The 13,401-nt window shown below is 30.6% G+C and overlaps 3 protein-coding genes across 3 annotated transcripts; 1 reads left to right on the top strand and 2 right to left on the bottom strand.

The window, feature by feature from the left end:
• Positions 1-1,941: 1,941 nt before the first annotated feature.
• LOC124536413 (pyrimidodiazepine synthase-like) lies at positions 1,942-3,459 on the bottom strand. Its single transcript, XM_047112953.1, has 5 exons — positions 3,271-3,459; positions 3,026-3,193; positions 2,790-2,947; positions 2,447-2,692; positions 1,942-2,223 (listed from the first exon to the last, which is right to left on the bottom strand). The coding sequence occupies exons 1-5, from the start codon at positions 3,293-3,295 to the stop codon at positions 2,056-2,058; spliced, it is 765 nt and encodes a 254-aa protein (XP_046968909.1). The 5' UTR covers positions 3,296-3,459; the 3' UTR covers positions 1,942-2,055.
• Positions 3,460-4,655: 1,196 nt separating this feature from the next.
• On the top strand, positions 4,656-7,937 carry LOC124536245 (pyrimidodiazepine synthase-like). The gene is made up of 5 exons (XM_047112751.1): positions 4,656-5,265; positions 5,981-6,148; positions 6,820-6,977; positions 7,249-7,491; positions 7,699-7,937. The coding sequence occupies exons 1-5, from the start codon at positions 5,097-5,099 to the stop codon at positions 7,828-7,830; spliced, it is 870 nt and encodes a 289-aa protein (XP_046968707.1). The 5' UTR covers positions 4,656-5,096; the 3' UTR covers positions 7,831-7,937.
• A 2,718-nt stretch (positions 7,938-10,655) lies between these two features.
• On the bottom strand, positions 10,656-13,300 carry LOC124536319 (DNA replication factor Cdt1). Its single transcript, XM_047112841.1, has 3 exons — positions 12,639-13,300; positions 12,422-12,554; positions 10,656-12,283 (listed from the first exon to the last, which is right to left on the bottom strand). The coding sequence occupies exons 1-3, from the start codon at positions 13,187-13,189 to the stop codon at positions 11,114-11,116; spliced, it is 1,854 nt and encodes a 617-aa protein (XP_046968797.1). The 5' UTR covers positions 13,190-13,300; the 3' UTR covers positions 10,656-11,113.
• Between the last annotated feature and the right edge of the window lie 101 nt (positions 13,301-13,401).

Genomic DNA, 13,401 nt, shown 5'->3' with positions numbered 1-13,401 from the left:
ACAATAATGGCTTTAACACACTTTAAGTAACACATTATGGGTCTATGTAAGTCATCATTGATTCTGCAAATAGCCACTTAACACTAGTGCTACCAATGGTCGACTTAGAATTTAGAACATCCAATAGGGTTTCAAATGTCGACAAAGCCCTGTTTTAGAGCCCAAAATTTTTGACGTTCTGTATATCATGACACATAATATTTTAATTAACAGCTAGTTCAGTACAAAATAATATAATGGTTATAGTATTCAGCAAATGTTTATAATAAAATAAAGTATTTAATTACACACCTATTCAATATGATAATACAATATTATATAATAAATGCATCAAATAACTGATACTATAGCATGTTTAAAAATAAAGAATGTATTATATATTATAATTAGTAACTGAAATATTCAGAAAAATGTGCCGTTTGGACTCATGTAATTTGGATTATAAATTAATTTACAATGTAACATAAATAATATTCTTTAAAATAAATTTATTTATGACGATATATAACTTGAGAATTATTGATAATTAAAATAATTATGTTAAAGTCTTTTAAAGTGGACATATTGTATATTATATATTGAACAAATAATATGGACATAAAGACTACCTATAAGAATCTCACGATTATGGAATTTTGTTTCAATTTATTATTTAAAATGTTGTTGTTAATGTGATATATTCTATAACTACGAGTTATTTTAATTTAGTACGCGAAAATAGGTTGTGTAATAAATCCTTAGTAAAATATAAATTTTATAAACAAACATGTTTGATTTTTTTTAATTAAGAGACACCACAAAAAGTAAATTAAGTATGTTTTTATGGCAACGACCGTTAACATAATAGTACAAGTCTGACTTTTTAACATGAAAATAGCCTTTAAAAATAAAATAACCCCTTGTCCGACGCCAGTGACATAAGTAACAAATGAGTCAAATGATGAATTTAGACAGCAACGGTTGAGCTACTTTATTCTCTAGAAAAAAAAAATAGTTTATACCTACCTTGTTATAAATTTATTTTAGTATTTATAATTTTTTTGTATTTATAAATTTATTTTAAGCGACAATAGTTTTTCCAGCATACAAAACCATTGGACATTATAAAAACTACAAAAAAGGTAAGAATGTCTCGTTAGTCAGGGTCAGATTTCCGAGCGGTATTAGTCATCTGAAAATTGAGGCTGAAGAATGAGCGTTTTCGTATGAGATTAAAAATGCTATTATTTTAGTTATTTTTAATTAATTGATCTTCACCAGTTACTAAAACAAGTTATAATGAAAAACTCACATCTGATATTCTGGTCATTTAAGACATAAAAGAGTGCTCACACTATAAAACGTCAAGGACATTTGAATTAGTAGACTACAAGGATATTCTAATAAACAGATATGTTATATCCATACTAAACAACAGAAAAAACTGTGCCGCGCCGGGAACCGTTTATTTTTACATTTCGTTAAGTAAAAGGGATAACTAGATGTTTTAATTACGCAAAACGTTTTACTATGTAATTATGATGTATTATAACGTATTACTACGTAAAACAACAAGGCAAACGTCCCAATTAGGACATTTTCTAGTCTTCACTTTTTGCGCGTTAATAACATATCTGTTTACTAAAACATCATTGGTATACTAGTATATTTTGGAATGATAATTAATATTCCGAGAATGCGACCTTGAGCACCCCTCAAAGGAACGAGTTGGAAAAAAGATACCAAAAACCAGTTTTCGAAAATATCATATCTACAGCGCCATTTGTTTTAAAAAGTTATTATAAAAATTAAGGAGCATAAAATATCCGTAAACTTCTAGAATAGACTGTTCAATCAGTAAAATGAGTAAATGTTTTGTTTTTCAGACAAATAGAATAAGGACCATTCTTTACATTTAAAATTGTAACTGAATTACCTAAATCATGATTAATGAAAGACATCTTATTAATATTGTACTTTATTCCCCTTTTTAAATGCACCATTATTTTTAACATGAGTAAGTACTTTTTAAAATAAAAGAAAGTTATACACAATATTTGTTACATGTTTCATAGTTTATTCCTTCTTCTTCCTTGGGCGCATGCAGCATACTGCACTGGAGTCCAACATGTTGTAGTTAGCATCACCCTTAATACGGGATTCGGTAAATTTAGCATGAGTATCTGCAGCTAAGGCATAAGACTTGACAGCTGGCACACTTCTCATGGAACCCATATAATTGGTCTGTAATTAAAAATATTTAAATGCATTATTTCTGAGCACCTTTCACCTTATGTATAAGCACAATTATTTTGTGGGTTTGACTGACATGTAAGAAATTGACACTAAAATTCAGTCCAAATAGTCTCCTTCTTTTCTTAAACAGATTGCTAATAAAATAAAGCATGTGTCTTTAAAAACTTTATCAAGATATTAATAAAAAATTCCCTATTATAAATCTTCTTACCAAAACTTCATATTTGGACTTGTCAATAGCAAACTCAGTCTTGCCCAATAAAGGTAGAGCCTCAAAACGTTCCAAGAATGGCCAGATAGTATAATCAACTAGGCCTGGTTCATCTCCATGTAAAAATTTAGTGCCTCGGGCTTCAATTTCCTTTTGCAATAGCTCCAAACCTTTGTGATAGTTCTCAGCCATGTTAGGTTGAAGAGCTTGAGCATTGAATGCAGCAGTGTAGTATGCTGATTGAGCCTAATAAAAACAAGTAAGTGTTAGTTTGTAAGTTATCAATGAAAAATATCTCCAACTATTTTGAATGGTGAATTTTCTAAAAAATATGGTCACTTACACCAGCAAATTGCTCCACAAGCATTTTATCCTGTGCCCGTCTTAGTGGGTCTGATGACTGAAGGGATACTTCAGGGTATTTTTCATCAAGGTATACATTAATAATGTTGCTATCAAATATTGCTTTTCCTTGCTCATATTCCAAGGCGGGAACAGTGCCTACAAGAATAAATATATATAGCTTTAATAAAATTATACATCAACTGTGAGGAATTATTAATAATTTATCATACGTACCTTTGGGGCTGAAATTAAAAACCCATTCTGGCTTGTGATCCAAATTAATAAAAACTAAGTCGTATGGAATTTTTTTAGCATTTAGTACAAGAACACTCCTTTCAGCATATGGGCAAAATCTCATAGCAAACAATCGCAACTTTCCACTGTACGAAGGCAGGTCATCTCCTTTAGGATAAAAAAAGAGATAATTTAAAAATGTTATCACTTATCAGTAAATATTCATGGAGCTATCATACACTTACCTGTTTGCAAATGTTTTTCCGACATAATTAGGTTTATTATTATGTTTGTGTAAAGATGTAATTATTCAGTATATTATTAGTATGGCGGAATGAGAAAGAATAAATTGATTAAAACAAAAAAAACTGACACTGATAAGTCGACGAAAACTGCACTTTCCGGTAGATCATAGACAGTAGATGTAAATGTAATAAAAAAATATTAATTACCAAAGAGTGTGATAAACTTCCGACTATAGTTGAAGATGAAATAATTGAAAACAAAATCTAACTTGAATTCCGGAATGCTAATCAAATCATTCAATCAAAAGATTTATTTTTATTTCTAAGCCCACTCATCATTTCTGTCAACGCTTCACACGTCCAATATCCATACCAATTTAAATGATTTCCTTTAAATTTGGGCTTTTTTGTCATTGGCGCTTTTTCAAGTCTTCGTTCCTTATGCTGTCCCTTCTCGTGACTCGACATATCTATCTCAATATTCTCATCTCTGCTCAATTATCTTTCTCACTTGTTACCGGTGAAGCATATCATTCCAACCATTTATTTCATTCATAAACTTTTCAAAATACACTCTCTATATGCCCTTAATTTGAACATCGTTTGATACCTGCTTTATCTATCACACATTTTATCATCTCGCTTTCTCAATCAATTTTACGAAAATCTATTTGTAGTTTCACGATTATTTTTACTTGCTCTCCAAGTATGGATGCCGGATTCAGACTCATGTTAATAATAAAATCGAGATGGCCCAGTGGTTAGAACGCGTGCATCTTAACTGACGATTGAGGGTTCAAACCCAGGTAAGCACCGCTAATTCATGTGCTTAATTTGTAACTTTATAATTCATCTCATGCTCAGCGGTGAAGGAAAACATCGTGAGGAAACCTGCATGTGATAAATTTCATAGAAATTCTGCCACATGTGCATTCCACCAACCCGCATTGGAACAGCGTGGTGGAATATGTTCCAAACCTTCTCCTCAAAGGGAGAGGAGGCCTTTAGCCCAGCAGTGGGAATTTACAGGCTGTTGCTGTTGTTGTTTATAATAATGTAGTTATCAACTTGAGCCTTGTGGTGACTATTTTTGTACGTGATTAAGTTTTCTTTTTTTAAACCGTGTGTTAGCTACTGTTCGATCGAATCTAATCACCGAATGTAAATAGATCAAAATATCGAAGTAACTAAATATTAATATTGTCATATTGATTGTTACTACAGATTATTTTTCATATTTATATATGTCAACATTGTCAGCATAATAATTCAAACTTGAGGGCTTAGCCCGTGAGTTATCACTTATCTTATCATTATCAAGTTGTCAATGAAACGTCAAATTTTTATATGCATAAGTTGTAACGTAGTAATTTAAGTAACTTTGAATCCTGTTATCTGCATAAATGAACATAATATAGTCTATTCAACATATTATGACATTACTTGATATTGCAATGCTTAGTACAGTTAACTCAAACATTGCAGTATATTTCTAACCTAAATCCTAATATACACTCTTCTTGCTCCGAGCAACTTGACTTCAATAAATGCATGTAAATCAAATTTGTACAAATACTATAAGTATGCCACTATTTTAGTTATAATGTATCAAGTTAAAAAATGACAGTCATGGCTAAATGAGTCAGTACGTTATGTCAGTCAGTATAACAAACAATAATAAATAACTATAACAAAGGAAAACGGATATAAAATTTAAGATATCATTAAACGTATTTAGATAATTAAATTAAATGACGGTCTAAAACAGTAGATAGTAATTGTTTTCGTCTGATAAAAAAGTAGTAAGATAATACTTAATAGCCATCATGATAATGTCCACTTTAAGTTTTGCCATGCACATACTCGTGTCATCATATAAAGTGTTGGCCCCAGTCGGCCAGTTATTAGAATACGTCTTGCCGTATCGCAACATGGCTGCAAAAGCAATATCTGGATCTGGAAGTATCAATTTTGACACAAAACATTTAAAAAAAGGTAAACATTTGATTTGTAATTAATATTTATTATATTGAATATTGTTAACTATGTATATTTTGTGTCTACTAATCGAATTGTAATTTTAAATTTTGTATTATACTTATTATTAATGAATGGTTAAATGTATTATCAAGGTAAAAATAATGAGCAACAAAGACCAAAGAGTATGTAAACATTCTGCGTAATCACTACTTTTACTATATTATACAATTGTTAACTTAGTATAATTTCCTAAATGACGTGGATTTTATGTGTAAAATAGAATGTTTGGTTAAATACATCTTAAAATAAATTGAGAAAGTGTTTAATAAGTTAAATCCTTGATAACACCAATAATGCTAATTATTGCGTCACTAAAATATTTATCGAATGCCGTACATATTTGGCTGTTTATCTCTACACACTACACAGTCTACATACTTACATAGTCTAAAACGAAGTCGCTTTCTGCCGTCTGCGCGCTTATTTCTTTTATACTACAGACGGGATTTTAATACTATTTTCACCAATAATGAGAGTGATTCTTGACGAAATTTTATATGTTATATATGCATAATGCACATTATAGTAGAGAAAACTTGCCTTGACTTGAAACTTAGGCAAAAAATATCTGAATTTTTCTTTCAATCTTGTATTCTTAAATATAAATTAATTTAATGTTTCATGTATTATTTATCAATAATTATTTTGTTCTTATGTGATATTTTTCTAGGGGACCCTCTTCCGCCTTACAATGGGAAATTAAGGATATACAATATGCGTTACTGCCCATTCGCTCAGCGAACGATTTTGGCGCTAAACGCGAAACATATTGACTATGAAGTGGTGAATATTAATCTCGTTGAAAAACCGGAATGGTTGCCAAGGAAGAGTGCCTTTGGTAGGTAAGATATTAGGCAACTGTAGATAAAATATTATCATAGTAAATGTTTTTCTTACAAGGATCTCATCCAAATATCATGTCAAAATAATGAGATATCTTGAAAAATAAAAAACTTATCATCAACCCCAAGGAATATTTCATGAATTTATACTAATTAAGACTCGTAACTTTGGTTCATCTATTTATAGTGAATTTGTAAGAGAAGAGAAGAATTGTATGGAATAAAACTTTTCACAACCACGTGTTGTTTCGACGTAATTGTTATTTTTTTTAATCGAAGTGGCAAGCAAGTATAAATAGTGTAAGCAAAACCAAAATATATAAAAGTAATAAATACTTTCGCTAAGGTTTAAAATAAGTATAATAAGTAAATCCATATTGTATTGTATTGCATAACATAACTTTCTGTATTTTGAAAATATATTCAAAGTATTTGTTCAACTTAATTTACCGACGTCTAAGCAATTATAAGATTTTATTAGTTAATCCATAGTACGATTATAAGAGATATTTATTTAGATGTATAGAGGTCATTAAAAGTTATTTTAGTAGGTAATAATATGCTATGAATATTTATATTTTTAAGATAGAAGGTAGATACAAAAATATTTAGTATTTAGAAATACTTATTTAAATATGTATATTTTTAATTTTCCAAATTATTACAGGTAAGGTTCCGTCGATAGAAATAAAGGAAGACGTATGTATCTACGAAAGTTTAGTAACAGTAGAGTACTTAGATGAGGTGTATCCTCAGCGGCCATTATTGCCTAAGGATCCAGTCAAGAAAGCCTTTGATAAAATAATTGTAGAAACATCCGGAGCTGTAAGCATTCTCTTTGAGTGTTCTTTTTTTGTAAAAGATTTAAAATAATGATCACTCATTCACTTTTAGAAATGTCATCTATTATATTTTAAACTTTTAGCCAAACAATCATTGCATCAAGTAGCGTTAAATTAAAAAAAATAAGATTGGAATTAATTGCATGAGGTTATAGACTAATATTATAAATTACATTATAAAAAGTTAATGTTCAAAAATCAAAACCATCACTGCCACCCAATTGATTATACATAAATTTATATCTTGTTAATAGATTCACGCCATGTTCTTCAAATCAGTAACATCACCAGACACCATTACCGAAGCGACAATAAATGGTTATCATGGAGCCTTAAAGTTTATTGAAGATCAATTAAAAAATCGCGGTACCACATTTTTGGGTGGAGATGAGCCTGGTTATGCTGATTATATGATTTGGCCGTGGTTCGAAAGAGTGCAGGGCTATAAAAATACTGATCGTCCAATAAAAATAGATCCAATCAAGTATCCAATACTGGTTTGTATTTGTTTCGTAATAATTTTGTTTATAACTAAAACCTACTTATACACATTTATGTTTAAAAGTAATTTAACAGTCTGTAAATGCCCTTGCTTTGCGAAAACTTCCTTTCTATAAGTGCCTTCATTTTCTTACATTTTAGTTTGAATGGCTTTTCTGTTTAATTTTTATCTTAAAATAGTTACGTACTATTTATTATTTCAGACGCAGTACATAGATAACATGTTTAAAGATCCAGCAGTGAGTCAGTATGTAATACCTAATGACATTATGGAGAAATTTTTGAATGGCTACAAACTTGGAAATCCGAATTATGAGCTACTTAATGACAATTAATATTTTTTTTCTACACATTTAATATTGAAAAAAGTACATCACAATCACACTATAATATATTATCCAAGTGTATACATATACATCAATAAATCATAATGAGGAACAGATTGTTTTGATTTTTATTTGTTAAAAGTATCATTATCCAAGTAACCATGGAATGCAAGCTGTGAATATTATACTGCCTTTAAGGTTTATGATAATAGAACAAATGCTTATGATATATCCTAAGAAGCAAGTGTTATATGAATTAAGACATCCTTATTTCTAATTATGTTAGTAAAAAGGAGCTAAAAAAGAAATTTTGTTGAATGAAAATTTAAGAAAATATTTTTATTTCATTGTTTTATATTAATTAAAAGTTTAGTTTATATATTTTTCTCATTGGCTCATATACATATATATTGACAGTGTTGATTCAACAATGATATAGAAAACAAATCTTGTCTGGTATAACAATTGAATTTAAGTAGATATATTGCGATATGTTTGATATGTTTCAGAAAGTTTTTGTAATACGAGGATTCGTATTTAAAGAAAATTTTTTTGAATTACTAAAATAATTTAATTTCTTTATTTACATAGGTAAATTCTAAAATGCCAGTAATAGAAATAGTAGACACAGACTTCTTTTCAGTATTGGAAAAGTAAAGGCGTATTGTCCACTAAACTTACAGAGAGTTGAAGCCAAAAATCACATGAGAGTCAGAAGTCAGAACAGCCTCAAGTGCGAACTGTCAAACGAGACTGACGCTACATGATCATCCTAATAAAAAATATTCTTCTATATTTAAATGTGTATTACATACTCTAAATATTATATTTATATAATAGTGGTAAGGCTTCGTACAAGCCCGTCTGAAAATATTCTACCGACAAAAAACCATACTTAGTGTTTTTGTATTCCAATTTAAAGGGACCATTCATCTATTACATAATATTATTTTCGCTACTTTTTAGAAAAAATATGAATATAGGCCTCCTCGCCCCTTCCTTGAATACACGCTTGCTTTATTTTACAAAGTAATAATTATTTGAAATACTTATTTGTAATTTCAAAGGTACTAATATTCACATTTAACAGACTTTGGTTTTAATAATTTATCTAGCTAGGTAACTCACTCACTCGGAAATTGGATCTACCACTGGAGCATAGTAATAGGTGCCGCTTCTAGTTAGTTATTCAGGATAGTGACATCGTTAACGTCCAACTATTCCACATCAGCCCCAATGTGGGGCATAACTTCTTACCTTGTTTTGAATATACGGCTAAAGCTTTATATCATTACATAGTATAAAACAAAGTGGCCTACCGCTGTCTGTCCCTATTTATGCTAAGATCTTTAAAATTACGATCGAATTACAATCTTTTAAATTACATACATATACCTAGTGATTCAAGTGGAAGATTTTTGTATATCGTACATGGAAAATTTAGTAAAGTAAAGTAAAGTAAAAGCTGTTCGTTTCCCACTGCTGAGATAAAGCCTCCTCTTCCATTAAGGAGAGGGTTTGGAACATATTCCTCCACGCTGTTCCAATGCGGGTTGGTGGAATGCACATGTGGCAGAATTTCGATGAAATTAGACACATGCAGGTTTCCTCACGATGTTTTCCTTCACCGCCGAGCATGAGATGACTGAATTATAAACACAAAATAAGCACATATACTTATATAGTGGTGCTTGCTTGGGTTTGAACCCGCAATCATCGGTTAAGATGCACGCGTTCTAACCACTGGGCCATTTCAGCTCTTTTTCTCAGCTTTCTCCATTTAGTAAAGAAACGTAGTAAAGAAACGTACGAAAAGTATATTTAGTATCATCATTGCACCCGTGCAAAGCGGGGCGGGTCGCTAGTTTTTCAATATTTGTATGCCGTATTACAGTTTATTGTGAAGTCGTGCTGACTTTTTCGACGCAAAATATTTAAAGAATTGGTACTGAACAAATTCTCTCTATGAGCGCATTTTCTATTGATGTACAGTAAAAATCGTGGTTCGTGGAACTTCGTTAAGGTCTTGAGTGGGGCCTCAACTTCCATGTTTAATGATTGCCGCACAAACAGAGATGCAAATAAATGATCATAATATGCTTTGACATCTTCTTAGGAGGGAAATGTAAGCGATGGTATACTTCTTAAAGGGCATGTTGGAAGAAAAAAGCCCTTACGTAAATTTTCAAACGTCTTCATTGTCTGGAGGCTAATATTCTGCTACTATTGGTTCATTAAAATGTTACCTACCTGTGCACAACTTGTTTTTTTATTTAAATTTTCCCTTGTAAGTAAACATAAGGCGTAGTCGAAATAAAGGTGTTTTTCTGGCTTAAACATTTTTGAAAGTTGTTATTTTATACAAAAAAAATATAATCTAATTCACATTCATTGTAACACTTTAGCGTTAAGAAGGAAATTCAAAATTTAGGTCACGATAACCAAAGAAGCGAATTCAGCTGTACATGTCTTTTGAGTGTTACTGAAAATGCAAACAATTATTTATGATCTATCACTTTGCTAAATAAAAACACGCAGCTGTAATAATTATTTTATTTCAGTATTTATGTTAACATATTTTTACTTGAATATATAAAACAATATATTTATACCTACTGATTTGGGGGAATTCTTTAATGCATACTTAGAATCCTAATCATGAACAACACAACTAAAATGTTTTTTACATAATACGCTAAATCTTTATAAATGAGGTAATTTTATGTAGAAATAATCTGAGTCATTTGTTTATAGTATCGTTATTAAAGGGCTCATAATAAATGCATGTAATGATACTAATTAAGTTTGAGGGGTTTGTTGATGTAGCTTTATAAATATGTTGTCAATGAAACTAAATCTTATTTATTAAAGAATTTAATTGAACACGCATATTAAGTATCATCAGAGTTTCAGAAAAACATTTGTTGAAACTCGTCAAATGATTACAACTAAAAAAACACTTGATAAAAAAAGAAAAGACACATTTATAATACCTATAGTAAATTTATATAAGAAAACGAGATGTCAACAAAATGCATAATGTCAAAAGAAACATACAATTGCTTTCATCATCACTATTTAAATACAAAAATGTTTGTCTTATAATTACACAGATGTCAAAAAAGAAAACTTAGATAATAAATTTCATGTCATATTCCTAATTGTTAAATATTATTACTGCTAACAATATATTAAGTTACCACACATAATGATATAAATACATTTTGTATTCTTACTCATAATTAAATGTATATGCTATTAAAAAATATTCAGTCATTTATCAATATTAACTCTAATCTTTTTTATATTTGGCAGCAGCATTTTCTAATTTGGAAGTAATGACCTTTAAATCTGTATTTTTGTCTAGTTTTAAGAAAGTTGTGTTCCTCATTTCATGTAATTTAATCCACTCGGGAGCCTCTTCCGTTATCAGCTTAATGTCTTTGTGTAAATCACTAGCAGAGACATTAGATTTAAAGCTGCTGTCCAGTTTAGACAGTACCACATTCAGAGCTAGTACATTTTTCCTCTCAGTAACAAAAATATTTCTTAAAGTCCTTGCGAGATCAGGAAGTCTACTGTAGGTTAAATAGTTTTGCTCAGATTCTGAAGATCTTGTCATAGCTTCAAGGGCTTTAGCAGCTTGTTTAGCCTTTACTTTGTCTAATAAAGCTGCTGGTAAGTTGCGAAGTGCAGGATTTAGGATTTGTACTCCACTTGTTGATGGCTGACTTGCCTGTGTTGAAACATTTTTTATTATTGGTGTATCATTTATTCCTGTTACAGCTTTCTCTTCCTCTGTTAAGCCTCTAGCTGTGGCCTGTGCGAGTTTCTCTAAAGCCCTTTCCATTTTTGTGTTACATTTAAACAATTCCCTTGCTTTGGCAAGAACATCTTGAGCTGAAGAATATTTCTCAGTATTTGGCATTTCAGGTAACTTGGCACATTCTATTTCTGGAATCTTTTCCAGCTCAAACTCAGGATGCCAACGAATTAATTTGTTGTCTGGTATATCAATGGGTGGATCAAGTGATGCCAAAAATTGAGCATGGTGCTTCTTCACCACTTGTAGGAGTGTATCATAGAAATACCTTCGTCTTTCAAGTTGAACCAGAGGGTTAATCATTTTGATGTCATTTGGGAAGTTAGGAGAAATTATCAATTCAAATGTGTCTCGGTGAGATGATGTACTGAAATTTTTCACTTTTTGGACTTCAAAATTGTAGAAATCTGGGACTAAATGCTTTATTTGTGCCAAATGTTTCTCTGTGAAAGTTCTTTTAAGCATTTCTTGTACTGATGGCTTAAGTTTGCTAAAGGTTATCTTTTCCTTTCTATTATAAAGAAGTGTGACAGCAGTTTCCATACTACGGAATAACTCTGCTAAGAATCTGTAGTGGTGAGGTAGATTTAAGCTGGGCGTAGAAGATGCCAGAGATGCATGTCGTATGTATGCTGGAACCTACAATTTACATAAATGTATGAAAAAAACAATACAAAAGTATTAATCATTAAATAAGCTATTATAACTTATAACTAATCTTAATGGTTAAAAGGATTTGAATTGAAAATAACTGTATTCCAAATAATTATTACAAACCTTGCTGGGGCTTTTGATAGGGCTGACAACAACTTTTCTAGGAGACAGAAAAGGCCTTTGCTGAGAAACTTCTGCAATTGTTTCCTTCTTAGGTGACATCAAATCATTGCGAATGATTGATTTCTTGCTTGGACTGCAATACAGAACATTCGTTAGATTCAAAATATTACAAAAAATAAAAAAACCATAAGATTATAGTAGACAATTAATGACTCACCTCTGGGGAACATCCACATCAATTGATTTAAATTCTTTAAGGTTTTTCTTTACAGTTGTATCTTTCAGTTGTTGAATACCTTTACTAATGCGATCCGCTCTTGCTCTTAGTTCAGCTAGTCTATTACTGCCACTTAGTTTCTTTTTGATGTCACCAAGGCTTAGCTCTTTTCTAGCCAAATTGACAGTTTCAATTTTGGAGGGATCATTGTTTTTAACAATATTAGCGGCGTTTACTTTTTTTGAAAAAGCCTCTACATTCTTAGGTTTCTCCGTTGAGTTACTTTTTTCAGCTGCTTGAGATATAATTTCAATATTTTTTAAATCTGAATTAGTTGTATTAGTAACTGCATTTGGCCGTTTTACATCAGCGTTTAATTTGTCTTTTACTATATCTTGTTCAATGTTCTTTGATATAAGATTTTTCTTAAATTTCGTAGCACATTCTGTTGTACGATCAATGTGAGCGATTTTGTTTTTAGAACTCACGATATCATCCGTAGCTGGTCTCTTTCTACTATTAAAAAATGCCGTGAGTGTTGTTTGAGACATTGCTTATAATATAATAAATTATATAAAATAAATACAATTTATGCGGATTAAAAATGTCTGGTTTCCCTCCAAAATTCGTTACAACATTAAACGTATAGCATTCTGTCAAAGTGATTGTCAAAGTCAAACGTAACGATAACCTACTTTTTTTAATTCAACTAAGCACTAATAGACAGAAATACAGACTAAATTTTAAGACTTACCTTAAGTTT

Source organism: Vanessa cardui, chromosome 16, assembly GCF_905220365.1.
Source record: "Vanessa cardui chromosome 16, ilVanCard2.1, whole genome shotgun sequence".
Taxonomy (NCBI): Eukaryota; Metazoa; Arthropoda; class Insecta; order Lepidoptera; family Nymphalidae; genus Vanessa; species Vanessa cardui.
This window is presented reverse-complemented; position numbering and strand designations above follow the sequence as displayed.

Excerpts from the sequence above, each read along its gene's own strand:
- LOC124536245 (XM_047112751.1), top strand. The coding sequence starts at position 5,097 with ATGATAATGTCCACTTTAAGTTTTGCCATGCACATACTCGTGTCATCA. Across the intron at positions 5,266-5,980 it reads CACAAAACATTTAAAAAAAG|GGGACCCTCTTCCGCCTTAC; the intron begins GTAAACATTTGA and ends ATATTTTTCTAG. Across the intron at positions 6,149-6,819 it reads GCCAAGGAAGAGTGCCTTTG|GTAAGGTTCCGTCGATAGAA; the intron begins GTAGGTAAGATA and ends AAATTATTACAG.
- LOC124536413 (XM_047112953.1), bottom strand. The coding sequence starts at position 3,295 with ATGTCGGAAAAACATTTGCAAACAG. Across the intron at positions 2,948-3,025 it reads TTTTAATTTCAGCCCCAAAG|GCACTGTTCCCGCCTTGGAA; the intron begins GTACGTATGATA and ends TTATTCTTGTAG. Across the intron at positions 2,224-2,446 it reads AGTCCAAATATGAAGTTTTG|ACCAATTATATGGGTTCCAT; the intron begins GTAAGAAGATTT and ends TTTTAATTACAG.
- LOC124536319 (XM_047112841.1), bottom strand. The coding sequence starts at position 13,189 with ATGTCTCAAACAACACTCACGGCATTTTTTAATAGTAGAAAGAGACCA. Across the intron at positions 12,555-12,638 it reads GATGTGGATGTTCCCCAGAG|TCCAAGCAAGAAATCAATCA; the intron begins GTGAGTCATTAA and ends TCTGTATTGCAG. Across the intron at positions 12,284-12,421 it reads CTATCAAAAGCCCCAGCAAG|GTTCCAGCATACATACGACA; the intron begins GTTTGTAATAAT and ends TGTAAATTGTAG.